General features: G+C 33.6%; 1 protein-coding gene and 1 long non-coding RNA gene across 2 annotated transcripts in view; one reads left to right on the top strand and one right to left on the bottom strand.

The window, feature by feature from the left end:
* The window catches only part of LOC111053167, a 37,215-nt gene extending 35,528 nt beyond the window's left edge, over window positions 1-1,687 (bottom strand). The window contains exon 1 of the long non-coding RNA XR_005572689.1: window positions 1,486-1,687. This is a non-coding gene — a long non-coding RNA (uncharacterized LOC111053167). The remainder of the gene's footprint in view (window positions 1-1,485) is intronic.
* Window positions 1,688-1,786: 99 nt separating this feature from the next.
* LOC111053180 (RIB43A-like with coiled-coils protein 2) lies at window positions 1,787-12,073 on the top strand. Its single transcript, XM_039438565.1, has 7 exons — window positions 1,787-2,005; window positions 2,607-2,747; window positions 3,832-3,995; window positions 5,451-5,625; window positions 6,610-6,834; window positions 9,041-9,147; window positions 11,533-12,073. The coding sequence occupies exons 1-7, from the start codon at window positions 1,883-1,885 to the stop codon at window positions 11,672-11,674; spliced, it is 1,077 nt and encodes a 358-aa protein (XP_039294499.1). The 5' UTR covers window positions 1,787-1,882; the 3' UTR covers window positions 11,675-12,073.
* Window positions 12,074-16,435: the final 4,362 nt, after the last annotated feature.

Raw genomic sequence — 16,435 nt, 5'->3', positions numbered from 1 at the left:
AACAACATATTAAATGAACAGCTCAATTTCAAATCTAACAAACTTTTCGATTATATAATAAAAACCCCAAATCTTCCTAGCCAACAAGACATTTCCGGTCGGCACTGTTGGAAATGATCGCGATACGGTCGAAAGTACTACAGTCAGTAGAAGATTTTGATTATTTACTTAAATAGTTGACTGCATGTCGTGTGAAATACATAGAAAGTTTATTAGAAAACTAAATTTAATAGAGAATGCATAGTGTCTTTATTTTACGTTGATGATACAAGTATAATTTAACGTCAAATATCAGTCAAGACAAGACTAGTCACGTTTAGGCACAATACTTCACATAGTTGCTTATGGAGTCATGTCTAATTTTGCAATGAATAAGCAGTGTGAGTTGCGTCAATAGCAAGAATGTGAAGTATTGTGACTAAACGTGACTAGTCTTGTCTCGACTAATCGGTGTCGATTAGTCACATGGATAGAAGGTGTCACACTGGTGTGTGACCAGCCTATGTCAACTCGTCTATCTTGCCGGCAATTTATTGAAAATAAAAGCCAAATACAAATAAATTATTTTGGATTAGCAACTAGTGTATGACTATGGTTTATGCTCCTCAAACATATTATTACTATAGTTACTACTATATAGTTAAGACTATACTACTATAGTTAAGGCGTATATATAATTATAGACTGACGCTATTCATATGTATTGTACATGTCTGATAAATAAAGACTGTTCAATTCTATAGTGTGTGACTCACTTCATACAGTCAGGATTCCTAGATAGGCCTACCACCAACTTGCCCCATTCAATCAACGCTGGAAAACACGGGTGTCAGTCTTGGTTCAAAAGCTGAATAATAAAAAACACATCAATCCAACAAAATTAAATCTCTTCAAAGTTGGTGTAGCACTAATATTTTTCAAGCTGAAAAATAGAAATTGGGAATCAAAAGTAACAGCTTTGATTTGGGAGTGTAATTCTAGGTCCAGTGCCGAAATACCTGACATCAAATTTTTGGTTGGGATCGATTTAGTATGTTATTTTGAGCACAAAATCACAAAAAATAAACGGCGGTCACTATTGATTTTAAAATAAACAAAGTTCAAAGTAGCACAATCTTGCATGCAAACTATTGTGGCAGCTATTTTGATTATAGAAATCATCAAATTATGATTTTTTTTACCTAAACCTTTTCCTAACCAAAACTTTTCTAACATAAACTTATCTAAACTAAACTTTCCTAACCTAATATTTATTGGAGGTGTTTGAAATGTCGTGAACAAAGTGAGGTTAGTAAAACTTTTTTTATTTAATATATGATGATTGGCCTACCGTTTATTTCTTGTGATTTTGTGTTCAAAATGACATACTAAATTGATCTCAACCAAAAATTGATTATTTTAAGAGTTTAGGTTATTTTTAACAAAATAACAGATAACAATTATTGGTGTAAGTGTATGTATGTACTAGACATATCTATTACTTACGGTGTTTTAATAGTTAGCTGACAGGATTATAGCATGTTTAGCTCTAAATTATTTAGTTTCATTTATATAACAAAATTAATATATTAGTCAAAATTTACACAGAAAATCCACATTACATAAAGCTAGCGGTTGAATGTCCAGTGCAAGTCCGAAACTCCAAATAAATAATAAACAACAAGGAAATCAAGGTTTTTTCTTCGAAGATTCAGACAGCTGTGGCAGAGGGGCAATCGAGTTTAGTTTTCATTTCTGCCGGCAGGTGACAGCACAAAGCAGGGTATCTTAGCAACGGCTCCAACTTTGAATGTTGTTTATTTTGACAAACGCAGATCAAAGATTGTATTTACTAATTGTGTTTTGGTATTTTAATTTTTGTTTAAATTATATATTTTAAAAAATGTTGGGAATGAAATTCTCCACACCTCAAGACTTGAAGGAGATGGCGAAAATCGAGAAAAAACGAAAAATGGAAGAGGAAAGGAAGGCAAGAATATTCAACCCTAGAAACAGATTGATTGGTGTAAGTCGCTTTTTAAATCATCAATTATTATTATTATCATATTTTATACTATTGGTCTTTTTTATTATAGAAACATTCATAAATATTTAGAGCAATCCTATAAAGCGATATGATTATAGCCTAATATCTTACTACACTTTTAAAATTAATATCTTACTAAAAACTTTTACAAAAAAAGAGCGTTATATACATCCAAAATAAGATATAACGTACGGTACCTAATTTTTATTATAGAACATTAATATTGATAACTATTAATATTAACAACTGTGGTAACTATTGATATCAATATTACTGTGCAATACCAAGGTATTGTTTATAAATGCAATTTTTATAAGCGTCAAGTAGGTAATAATCAAAAGTATATTACGGTAACTTATATGTTTGAATATCGAAGGACAATATTTAAAATTATACTGAGATGAGTAATAAAAATTATTCTTCCACCTAGTAAAACTATAAATTTCCTATTAATTCAGTACACTATTGTTATAGTATTTGCAATTTAATTTAATTTGTAAATCTAAATAGTTTTAAATGCATACTAAATAATATGTAGGTGCAATATTTTAAAATAAATATTACATGATTGAATTAACAGGTGGATGTTTCGGCTTTGGAGAATCAAATTGCAGAGAAAAAGACAAATGAGGAAATGGAAAGAGCTAGAGAAGAGGCATTCAGATTAAAACAAGAGAGAGATACTATGATTGCAACACAACTAGCAAGGCAAATAGAAGAGGTAAAAAATATTACATCGACAAAGTACCCTACTGATTAATTCTCACTATTAATTAAATTGATGAAAACTATAAAACTATACAGGTCTAATTGATCTGCAAACTTCATATATAAGGTTAACTTATTTTATCAAAATATTTTTATAGTAAATTGAAAAAAGCATATTCTTAATATGATGTTCTTAAACTTGACTAAGTTTTTTGTGTGATATTGCATAATCATATTCCAGAGGCATCATTCTGGAAAGTACGGTATTTTTATAAATCCAAACTTCAATAAAAATGTTTGAAGTGGCTCTCAAGTCTCTTCGTTTTATTAGACATGAAATGAATAAGAGATGTGTTGTAAGTGTTGGATGACAATTACTAGTAGTTCTGTGAACAGTAGACCTCGCGCTCAGTAAGTTACATTGACCTGTTGTTATGTTTTCTCAAAAAATAATAAATAATTTATCAATTTAAAATGTCTAAAAAAAATCCTAAATAAACATAGAGCATTCTGTCCTACGTACCGTGACGTGTCGTCCCGGAATGTGAGTGTGAGCGCTGTTATCAGGTCTGGCTGCAACTGTCTACAACGTTGATGGAAAGATACATTTTCAAGATGTTCAATGTTTTTGAACGGATGGTATTATAGTCAACTGTCTACTAACGTTGATGGAAAGATAGACATTTTCAAGATGTTTTGAACGGGTTATAGTATTATAGTCCACTAAACAGCTAATTTATGATGAATAATTCTATATTCTTATTTTTACTCTAATATTGGCGTATGAAGGAGGCTCATTTTTCCTTTTTTTTACTATCCTTGAAATGCAAAATTTTCAAAAACCTTGTATATACGTTGGCGCGAAATTTAAAAAGGAACATACCTGTCGAATTTCATGAAAATCTATTACCGCGTTTCGCCGTAAATGCGCAACATATAAACATTTAAACATTAAGAGAAATGCCAAACCGTCGACTTGAATCTTAGACCTCACTTCGCTCGGTCAATTACATTCAATGTTTATAATCACTCTACCTACTCCAGCAACTTATAATTCCTCACTCAACAAAATTTGTTTTTTATTTTTTGAATTTCAGAAAAAGCACAATCTAAACAAAGAGTTGAACGAATTTAGAAAACACTATCAGCGAAAAGAGGACAGGATAGAGTTCGATTTATACGACCCAGATTTGCTCAAGAAAAGTTTACCTTGCAGAGTGAGCGATGATGATCCTCGTCTAAGTGTATCAGGTGCCCAAAAGTGAGTGAAGACACATTTTTAAACAAGTATTTCAACTAATCAATTAACTAGTTACTAATTAAACTCCAGTTCAACACCAGTTCCTTGTTAAACTTGAGTTTAACCAGTTCAACAAAATATGACAAAGGCATGAATAAATTTAATATAGATTGTTCGGTTATGTTTGTCGTTATTTGAAAATTTCTTCAGAATAATTGATTCATTCTGAGGGAAATAAAATTATTCTTTATAGAATACAGACACCTCGAAGAAATCCTGTGTTGTCATGTTAAATGATGAATTATTGATGAATTGTGCTCTGTTTATCAATAAATAAATAAGGGGCGAAGCTCGGTGCACCGATATTTTATTGATAAACAGAACACAATTCTTTAAAATAATCGTGTTTATATTTTACAGCTGGCTATAAGTCATACGTCAGCTTATGAATTTCAGGGATGAGATATTTTGATTTACCACAGACGCACTTGCTCACTCACTTTTTATTATCCACAGACGGCGAAAGTCTCAGCTGTTTTCCCAAGGATGAATTATCCTTTTAATGTCGTTCAGCGAGTTTTCCCAGGGATGAGACCTAGTGCAATCGAATTTTTATATCATAAACCTACTATGTTCCAAATTTCGTGAAAATCGCTAGAGCCGTTTTCGAGATCCGTTGAACATAAATAACCATATAAATAACCAGATATAAAAATATATACAGAAATTGCTAAATGTCAATGGTATGTTGTATAGTATCGTATGCCTCACCAATCAATTGTTTTTGAACAATCGTCTAAACTTTTTTGGAGCATTACCGTAGAGAGTGTTACTAATTTGTCATCATTATATTTATTTTTATATAGTGAGGTCCACGTTATAATGACAGTATTTGATTAACATTGTTATTGCTATCCTTGACTATCACTCGACAAAGCAGATAACGCCAACGTTCTCTACATCCGCAACGTTGCCAGATCGTTTTTAAATAATGTGAAAATATAATTACCATTCAAATTATTCAATCTCAAATATGAAATTTTTTATTAAATCATGAAGAGATATATTTTCTTGAGGAATAAAATATCATTGATTAACAATAATGAACAATGTTGATATTAGATGAGACATGCCGGTATCAGCTATCCTCTATAGAAGATCGACAGAAAATCGACAACGTCGTTCTCCCATTTATAGGAGAACAACGTCGCTGATTTTCTGCCTTGCCACTGCTTTCTATAGAAGCCAGCTGATACTGGTATATTTGTTGATCTACTTTTTAAATACTATCAATCTATTTTCTATAATACATTTCTGAGAAAGACCTTTTTCTATTATTTTTATTTTTTGAAATGAGAGTGCCTAAAGGTGAAATCTTGGGAAAGATCCAGTTCCGAATTGAAAGCAAGATATTGTTCATCTCATGACATATTTGACTACTCAGAATATCAACAATTCTAAGTAAATTTATTCCAGTTTCATATACGGTAATAACTCAAATCGGTTAGGCCTACTTCTTTTCAAATTGATTTCGAATGCCAACGAACTGTTCCTCAACAAATCCAAGACCACAACAGCCACTTTTAGGCTCAAAAATGGATCAGCAACAAATGATAGGCCTACTGGTAAGGAGCAGAATTTCCTAGGAATAGTAATTGACCGACCCTACTCCAAGTTGGGCACAACACATTATATTATTGCTGTTCTGAAAAGTAGGTTGAGCAGCGGTGTGTTTGCCCTTAAACGATTATGTGGGGAGCTGGACCAACATGGACTACGTCAGGCTTATTTTGGTATTTTTCATCCAGATATTTCATATGGCCTGATAGTCTGGGGCGGCTGTTCTTCACAAGCACAATACATTTTCATAATGCAGAAAAGGGCTGTCAGAGTCATCGCCAGGGCGCGGAATCGGGAACATTGTAAAGATATTTACAAAGGTATTCGCATTCTAACTCTATATTCATTATATTAATGCAATGCTTACTATTTCTGAAAGCGAATCCGGAGAAAATGGAGTTGAGAAATGTAATTCATTCATATAATACAAGATCCAATCAGACGCTCAAGTAACACGAAGCAGACTGCATAAAACTGATCAACGTCCCTCGAATGTTGCAATTAAATTGATGAATAGGCTTCCAATTGAGGTGAGGCAACTTACAAAGTAAGATTACAACTTTGTAATCACAGGAGGTTCAAACAGATTTTAGAAGCATTTCTATTGAAAACCCCCTTTTACTCAGTTAGAGTTTATCAGCATGAAAATGAATGTAGAAGATTTCAATATTTAGAATGTATTAATATTACTGTTATATGAATAGGATTTTTACAATAAAAACATGTACGGTATTAATCCTAAGGGTTAATATACCGTACATATTGTTTTTATTGTAAATGTAACTTTGTATTGTTTTTATTGGCAGTATCTTTGTATTGACTGAGTGTTGTTTTGTTACTGTTATATTGACTGGCTTATGTGTAAAATTGTGACATCCTGTTTTTTGGGCTAATTCTATTCTAATTCTAAAGGTCGACCAACGGCATGACTTATTTTTTATGCCAACAAACATTTTTCCATGTGGGGTTGATTGTTAGAATCATTTAGACTGACCAATCATTCATTTGGATTCAGGCTGCAGAACAAGAGACACAGAAACGCATGCGCGAACTTCGTGACATGGAGAACGAGCAATGTGAGATGTACAACGCGGTGACAGGAGACCTGCTGAGCGAGTGTTGCAGCACTCAGAGCAACCTGGGCCCCAACCGCACCCTCGTCACCGCCTTCAAGGGGATGTCGCAGCAGATGAGGGACCAGATCAGAGCCGAACAGTTGAAGCAGATTGAGGAGAGGAAGGTAAACTACTCAACTTTGTTGTAATTCAGACACTGTGTTACTTTTTAATATTTAAAAAAACACTTACTTTTCTTGGAGTATTGAGGAATGCATTTCACTCCTGAGGAGGAGCTTCAGCCTCAGTTTTACACCTATTTTTGTAAACTACTTGCTTCTTTCAAATATATAATATTATGTGTGCAGTATCTCAGACATTGAGTGGAGCGGATATCTCCTACTCCAGTGGAGCTGGAGGATAGACAAATCAGACTGCTATATCCTAATAAGTACTATACTTGAAAGTGATCATTAACAAGCAGTTGGTTATGGAAAAAACATTGAAGAGTAATGAGATTCACTTTTAACTGTCAGGATTCCTGCCTTATACTGGGTGACATAGAATAACGGGAACTTTTAAAAACGCCATAAAACATAAGTGGGGAGGGCGAAAATGATTTTATTCAAAGTAATGTAAAGCTCAAAACTTGCCATTTGAGAATTATTTATAACATCTATCACTTTTTGAAAATTAATTCAAGATGGCTTCCTCCTGCACGAATACACTCTTGAAATCTGTGTTGACGATTCCTCATTGATCGCTGCAACATCTGTGTTTCCTGGTCCCATGATCTGTCCACCTGCGATTTCCTGTTTGTGGAGCTATCTCAAATCAAACGTTTTCACAACTTGACCAATAACTGTGGTTGAATCATAACAGATAATTCAAAATGAAATTAACAATATCCCAGTTGAAATGTTAATGTTGCAGCAATCGCGTCTCAACACAGATTTCAAGAGTGTATTCGTGCAGGAGGAAGCCATCTTGAAGAATTAATAGTCAAAAAGTGAGAGATGTTATTAATAATTCTCAAATGGCAAGTCTTGAACTTTACATTAGTTTTAATAAAATCATTTTTACCCTTCCCACTAATGTTTTATGGCGTTTAAAAGCTCTCGTTATTCGGTGTCACTCTGTATAACATCAACGTTTCCCATTGAACAGATGCCGACACAATTTGGCAAGTGAATTATACCACTATACCAGCAGTTTTCGTTTTGACTCGCCCCTTCCCTGATAAATAGTCTTTCACTGGTGGCTTCCTTCGTTTATCTAATATGACACCTATTTTTGAAATAAGATATTATTAAAAAGGAAGAGACGTTGATTCACCTATGATGATGACTGTGTGTAGTTGTGTGTCTTTTTCATAGGTATCTAACTCCTATTCACGGATTAAGACTTTTTATGAACAGTATGTTTGTTCGTATTGGTTATTACTAAAGTTGAAGTCCATTATCATCATCATGTCACATATTTCACTCATGGCAAACTATTGTGACATCTATATGAACTCAGAGTTATTAAACGATTTCTTACCTTATACAGTAAAATATGCATAGTTTATAAATAAAGAATAACTGTTGTTATGCAAGAAGAAAATACCATGTATTGTAAACGACACTCCTCAAACACAGACTAGTTTCTAGGTGAGGAGTATTAATCTATAATAATTGTTGTATATAATTTCAATTGTTTGTAAATAAGTTTTTTTGCTAATGAAAGATTTTATTCATTCGTATTATAAATTATTGCATTTATGATATGACAAATATGTTGGTATATAAAGGTGCGTACAGATATACGCGCCGCGAACATGAGCAATTCACTTTTAATCAGCTGATTATATCTGTATTTTTACAGAAACGGTAAGATATAGATATAAAAAGCTTGGCATCAGCTGATTAAAAGTGAATCATGTTTGCGGCGCGTAAATCTGTTGTACGCACCTTAATGAGAATGTGTTTTGAAACTATGTAAACAAACATGGTATGATTTATCAAAAGGTGTTGCTTTTTCAGATGAAACGTCCAGAAGAGATTCCATAAAAATAGGTTTCTATAGAGCGAGATAGATTCACTTCAGATATCAGCATTAGTTAAAAGATAAGCATTGATGACATTTAGTTAAAAGTGAAGCTTCAATTAAATCTCACATTATCCACTTTTTAACTTTTATCCGTGGACATTAGAATATTTTTATCAAGTGGTTTAATAATTAATGCACACTTTGAAACGTTTCATTGTCGAAGCGATAAAATAAGATACATCTATCTGCAATCTTCTATAGTTCTCAATAAAAATACTAATAATTCTGATTTTTGTTCTTCCTTTCATTATTGTAATGTTTGTTGATTCAATAAATAGATTAATAATTTGATTATTTCAGGCAAGACGTGAAGAGGAGGAGAAAATTGAAAAAGCATGGGCTGAGCAGATGCTGAATGCCTCACAGGTTGTCTCACAACGTACCACCGAGATGATGATGAAACAAAGGTAACTTTTACCTAATGTTAGTGCCAGTTGCACAACAGCTGGTTAAATTTTAACCTTGATTAATTCTACGAGAACCAATCAGAGAAGCCGTCTTACCTATCAAAAAGGCCTTCTCTTATTGATTCTCGTGAAATTAATCACGGTTGAAATTTAACCAGCTGTTGTGCAACAGGGCCTAAGATTTCCAAAATTAATATCTTATTCAGGGCGACTTGAATTGTTTCTTCATCGGTTTTCTAATAGTTCCAAGGAAGTTCTGTAAATTTATAGCGTCTTATGAATACTCTATCTACCTATAGACTACAATTTATGAAATTTTTCGTTAGAAGTGGAAGAATAGTCGAGACGACTAGGCGTTGCACCACTACCTCCGTAAACATCAAAGCCGTAGTGCATTCGTGTGACGTCAGCACAGGTAGGGCTACTACACCAATAAAAATTCATTGATTTCAGCTAATAGATCAGCTAGTGTTTTTATTGGTTTGGGAGACCTACCTGTGCTGACGTCATACGAATGCACAACGGCTTTGTTTACGGAGGTATTGGTTGCACCCTTCAGTCTGCCTGCATATCTGGTCATGGGTTCGAATCCCGCCGGAAGGTATGGATGTTTCATCATCTCATCAAATCATCCACGCACAAGCTAAAATCTCATCATCCGCAATGAAAAATAAATAAAATTCATAACTATTTAAAGTACGGTGGATGAATATAATTTTTGTCACTCACCATATATGATTTAATTTATCATGATTTTAATTCTCGTTTCATTTCTTGTAAATTTCATTCTGATATTTATTGAAATCATGCAGCCACATTAATTCTTCTACTGAAACACAGATGATTTCATAATGTACCGTATTAATTTACTTGAATAACTGACTTGCAGTAAAATATTAGCCTATTTTCAACTCATAAGGGTTTTCAAATTGGCTGCAAAATAACTTATTTAAAAATTTCCATTAATAATATTGTGATTAATACTATCTGACATTAGACATTAATACTATCTGACTGCTAGTTTTTTATCTAATAGCATAGAGTGATTTAGTAATAAGCAGTTCGTGATGGAAAACAACATTGAAGAATAATATTGTCTATATATTTCAATTTTTCCAACTAGGCTACTCAATGCTTTATTCCATTTACTACCGCTAAAATATACTATTTATTTAAAGTAACTTACAAAAGTACTCAACATAGACTCACTTCAATAAACTGCCTGCATTGATTGAATAAAAAGCATTTGTAAGGAAAGTAGACAGTGCTCTCTAGTGAGGTCCACGTTATAATGGCAGTGTTAATTAGCAATTGAATTGCTATCCTTATCTATCATTCAACAAAGCGGATAGCCCTATCTCTTTCTTGCTTCGCTCTGTTGCCAGATCGTTTTTTATCAATGTGAAAAAAATAATTAACAAAATATTCAATCTTGATTATGAAAATTAATTATGAAATTATTGAGAATTAAAATTTCTTGCTTAATAAAATAATAATAGTAATTGATTATTTCAAACAAGAATGAACAGTTAATGTTACATCAATAAACCGGTAGGCTATCAGTTATCCTCCATAGAAGATGACATTGACAAGACAGAGTATCGTCGGCAATGTTGTTCTCCTATCTTTCTCCACTGCCATTCTAACGTGGACCTCACTATATAGTGTGAATTTCACTAAACAGTCACAGCTGATCATATATTCTCTTAAAATCCTATTATATTAAGCGAGCAATTTCTGTATTTCTATATATCTATACGGTATCTGGTTATTTATGTTCAACGGATCTCGAAAACGGCTCTAACGATTTTCACGAAATTTGGAACATAGTAGGTTTATGATATAAGAATTCGATTGCACACTAGGTCTCATCCCTGGGAAAACTCGCTGAACGACATTAAAAGGATAATTCATCCTTGGCTGAAACAGCTGTGGATAGTAAAAAAGTGAGTGAGCGAGTGAGAATGTGAAAAATCAAAATATCGCATCCCCGAAATTCATAAGATGACATATAGCCAGCTGTGAAATATAAACACGATCATTTTAGAGAATTGTGTTCTGTTTATCAATATATAAATAAAAATAACGAGCGAAGCCACTACCTCCGTAAGCAAAGCCATAGTGCGTTCGTGTGACGTCAGCACAGGTAGGGCTCCTACTCCAATAAAAACACTGGCTGATATAGGTCAGCTGAAATCAACGAATGTTTATTGGTGTAGGAGCCCTACCTGTGATGACGTCACACGAACGGACTACGGCTTTGTTTACGGAGGTAGTGGCGAAGCTCGGTGCCCCGATATTAAAATATTATGAAATTGATTATATTCAAAAGTAGTATTTCAAAATGTATTCCATTTATTTAAATGATTTTTTTCTATTTTGCAGGGAACTCAATCGTCAAATGCTTGAATTGAATAAGAAGTTGAGTCAGGAGCAGCGAATGAAGAAAGAGTACTCAGATAAAGTCATCTACACTAACAGACCCACTGAAGAGTATTTCAATCAGTTCAATACTTGTACCAGATAAACGAAAGAAAAAGGAAAAATAATTCTGATAAATGCACGCTCTAAACAGGAATCTCATGAAAAAATAAGAAAATTAAGCACTAATATACTTTTAATACTTGTACAAGATAAACGAAAGAAAAATGAAAAAAAAAAAACATATTCTAATACATTATGCATGCTTTAAACAGGAATTTCATGAAAGAATAAGAAAATGAAGCACTAATATACTTTTATGAAAAAATGTATTTTACAGTAATCAATTCTAAAATGTAAGTTTCACTAGAAATACTCAAGTACGACAGGTATATTTTTCACATTGGAATCACCACCAATAACTGAATGTGTTTTCACTTTTCCATGCTGTTGTGATTTGAAATTGAAGTAGAAGAGTATAAAAATATTAAGGTGTGTTTGGGAATTATGTTCAATGACTCTCTATCAATCCTAGTCAGGGCCTAGACACACGAGGCGTTTTCAAGACGAGTCGGCACACGGCACGACAGGAAGCCCTTCGATTGGCGTATCAAGTCAGCCAATTGGAGAGCTTCCTGTCCTGTCGTGTCGGCTCGTCTGAAAAACGCCTCGTGTGTCGGCCCCAAATCGTTGTTGAAGATTCGTTTTCACACTACTGAACTGTGAAATACGGTACATTATTTTGGAATTTGTAAGTAGGAATATTTGTTTAGCTAGTTTGAAGGCTTCTGTGTTTCTGTGCTTTCGGTCTGAAAACATTTTCAACTATAATTTTTTAATGAAGATTGAATACTGTATTTGGAGAATTTACTGTGTTATAGATCTCAAATGGTTGATATTGAGACGCAGCCAAGGGGCAGAGGTAGACCTCGTCTCACTAGATGTCGCTGGTCCATGAGAATATGGAACAATTAAATACGGTATTACAAATGAAACGACCCAGGATCGTGTGACCTGGCCACTGCGTATTAAGAGAGCCTACCCCAAACAATGAGAATAAGGCAACAGAAAACTGTCAATACAATTGACTCAATGTGCAATTAAGGAATATATAGGTCCCTAACAAGGATATAATAGGAATAACAAGGTCCCTGGTTAAGGAAAATTTACACTTCAAAGCACATTAATGGCCGGTTGCAGAGTCGTCACATAAAGTTAAAATCAGGCATTTAAGTTATTTATGAAGCCATAACTGCAATTTTCGTTGCACAGATGTTGAAGTAAACTATAAAGCTTCCATAAAACTAAAAGCGGCCAATTAGACACATGATTTCGTTGCAGAGTTGTCAAATAGGGCTTATTTATGTCTCCAATCGCTAAAAACGGTCATTTTAGTTATGGGCCCGAAGTCGTGCTGTTAAATCCAATTTCTACTCTCACCACAATCATGCATTTTAGAGGTTGTGATAGCTTTTTTGAAAGATGTTTACAAAAAACCACCTGTATATAAGTAAATTATTTTTCTCTCCCTTTGTTTTTTCAAGTTGTTTATAAGCTCCAAATCGCTATGGCACCAAATAAATATGGTGAGAAACTCGCCAAAAGCCAAGAACTGTTGCCATATGGTTTATCAATTCTATGTGAGGTCTTTTAGGTATGTTCATAGTGATGTCGATTAAAACTTTCCCCCCCGATACCAAGACATTGGTTGGATGTACGGAAAAAAGTGAATAGAGCTGCAGTGTGATGCTAATTCGAGATATAGCTAAATGGGCTTCCGCAAACGACTGTGCAACGACCAACCATTCATGTAAGTGATTTTAAACTATGTCTCACATAGCTATGTTTGATGTTATGTAACGACTCTGCAACCGGGCATAAATCAATTAATTGACCGAGCGAAGTGAGGTCTAAGATTCAAGTCGACAGTTTGGCATTTCTCAATGTTTAAATGTTGCGCATTTACGGCGAAACGCGGTAATAGATTTTTATGAAATTTGACAGGTATGTTCCTTTTTTAATTGCGCGTCGACGTATATACAAGGTTTTTGGAAATTTTGCATTTCAAGGATAATATAAGAGGAAAAAGGAGCCTCCTTCATACGCCAATATTAGAGTAAAAATCAGACTATAGAATTATTCATCATAAATCAGCTGACATGTGATTACACAGATGTATGGAGAAGCCAGTCTATTGCTGTATTTCCATAATGTCTATAGTTTCAATCAGGTACTTGTGGATGAGAATACTGCGTGAGGTCTACTGTTCACAGAACTACTAGTTAATAGTTCAGGTAGCCTTCTATCAGTTTTCAATCAAGTATTAGTCCATAGAATCTCATTGCTACTACTGTAATAACCTTCTAATATTGTACCTTCAAATAAAAATAATATAAAAACTTGTAGTACCCTTCTATTAAAAACTTTAAAATATTCAAAAGTTTTTAATAAAAGGGTTTTAAAAATTTTTATTTTAATCAAGTAGCCCATATAAGCAAAGTGATTTTACTTCAAACATCAATTTATCTAGATATAATAATGGATTAGGTTATCACTGTTTATAATAAGAATTATTAAACAGTAATAATGAATCGAATATTGGGACTGACGTTTTTCAAGAATATTATCTACCTCATTATCACCTCCACCTCAACCCATCAACTTCTACTCGTATCTAATACCCAAGTTTAAATGAATTTCTACGGCGTTGTAAAGCCATTATTTTCAACATCCATTTAAACTTTGAATTAGAAACACTTTTGAAGGGGAAACACTATACTTACTTTTTAGCAGTAACAACGTAAAGCTGCGTTTACACCAGTTATTGACAAAATGTTAATAACTTAATCCATATAGATTCTATTAGATTGAACGGAACTTGACAAACACATAATGTTCACCATGTGTATGATAAGTAGTTGTTCAATCTAATAGAATCTATAAGGATTAAGTTATTAGCATTCTGGTGTAAACGCAGCTTAAAGGTAGACGCACACAGATCGTCATCGGACGATTAGATTTGATACATTGTTTTCAATTGAATGACCTGCCGTCCGTCCGATGACGATCTGTGTGCGCCCACCTTTAGTCTGAAGAACAACATGTCGAAACGTCGTCATTGACAGTAAGTTTTTCAACTTCAAAAGTATCTCTTATCAAATAATTTCTACTAACATTTCAGCTGATCAGTGAAATAATACCATTATTTCTTAATGGTCGTTTTCCCACTTGTCCATTCTACCAAGAATTTAACACTTCCATGTAACACAATGATTTTCTTTATAGGCAGAAATGTTAATAGGCTAAGGCTACCCAGAATTAGATACCCGTAAAAACTACATTTCAAATGAACCTATAAAAAACCAATAACAATTAAAACTCAAGTGTTGAGCACGCTACACACAGGGATATTATAGTGAGGTCCACGTTATAAGGGCAGTGTTTGATTAGCAATGGTATTGCTATCCTTGTCTATTCTTCAACGAAGCAGATAGCGCTACCTCTTTCTCGCTTTGCTCTGTTGCCAGAGCAATGTAGAATTGATCCATTAACGAAATATTTCATCTCAATCATTATGGAATTATTGAGAAATATTATTTCCTGCTTTATAAAATATAATTGATTATTTTAAAGGAGAATGAACAGTTAATATTGCATCAGTAGACCTGTATCAGCTACCGTCTACAGAAGGCATTGACAAGACAGAGGATCGGCAACGTTGTTCTGCTATCTTTCCCACTGCCATTATATCGTGGACCTAACTATAGTAGCACCCACTAGCTATTATTGGAATGCTGAATTGAAAATGTCTGCAACTCAAAATGTAAATGATATTTCTAAATCTCGTAGCAGCTAGTTGACGCTACTAAGATCCTATTTTGTATGATAAATACATAGTATCTGACTCATATTCGCGAAAATCTAACTTAGACTACTGTACTTTTTGTGAGTAGTATCATAGAGAAACAATAGCATAAATAGATATCCCATGATATAGGGCGTTTATGTCGCAACTTTTACTGTTATATCAAGCCGATAGTCCACGTAGTTCTTTCCTGTGAAGCTGTGTGACGTTGGCAGTCTCTCATATTATGTCGTTCATACACTCTTATCCGGTCAAAACAGTAAAAATCGACAATAATCGACTTGAGATAACAGTAACAGTTTCGACATAATCGCCCTATACCATGGGATTATGACGTTGGCAGTCTCTCATATTATGCCGTTCATACACTCTTACCCGGTCAAAACAGTAAAAATCAACAATAATCGACTTGAGATAACAGTAACAGTTGCGACATAAACGCCCTATACCATGAGATACCTACTTACGCTATTGTTTCTCTATGGCAGTATCTTAGAGAAAATTTAGCACAAGATATTCCATAGTATAGGACGTTCATGTCCCAAATTTCACTGTCAACTCAAGCCGATAGTCCTAGTAGTAGTTTTTGGTGAAGCTATGTGACGCTGGTAGTCTCTAATATTGTACCTTCAAATAAAAATAATATAAAAACTTGTAGTACCCTTCTATTAAAAACTTTAAAATATTCAAAAGTTTTAATAAAAGGGTTTTAAAAATTTTTATTTTAATCAAGTAGCCCATATAAGCAAAGTGATTTTACTTCAAACATCAATTTATCTAGATATAATAATGGATTAGGTTATCACTGTTTATAATAAGAATTATTAAACAGTAATAATGAATCGAATATTGGGACTGACGTTTTTCAAGAATATTATCTACCTCATTATCACCTCCACCTCAACCCATCAACTTCTACTCGTATCTAATACCCAAGTTTAAATGAATTTCTACGGCGTTGTAAAGCCATTATTTTCAACATCCATTTAAACTTTGAATTAG

The sequence above is a fragment of the Nilaparvata lugens genome, chromosome 12 (assembly GCF_014356525.2).
Source record: "Nilaparvata lugens isolate BPH chromosome 12, ASM1435652v1, whole genome shotgun sequence".
In the NCBI taxonomy this organism is placed as follows: Eukaryota; Metazoa; Arthropoda; class Insecta; order Hemiptera; family Delphacidae; genus Nilaparvata; species Nilaparvata lugens.
The sequence above is the reverse complement of the archived record's forward strand: the minus strand, read 5'-3'. Positions and strand labels throughout refer to the sequence as shown.

What these genes read in the sequence shown, in the direction of transcription:
- LOC111053180 (XM_039438565.1), top strand. Translation starts at nt 1,883, where the DNA reads ATGTTGGGAATGAAATTCTCCACACCTCAAGACTTGAAGGAGATGGCG. An exon ending in AGCAGATTGAGGAGAGGAAG is followed by an intron (nt 6,835 to 9,040) that starts GTAAACTACTCA and finishes TGATTATTTCAG; the next exon opens with GCAAGACGTGAAGAGGAGGA. An exon ending in GAGATGATGATGAAACAAAG is followed by an intron (nt 9,148 to 11,532) that starts GTAACTTTTACC and finishes TCTATTTTGCAG; the next exon opens with GGAACTCAATCGTCAAATGC.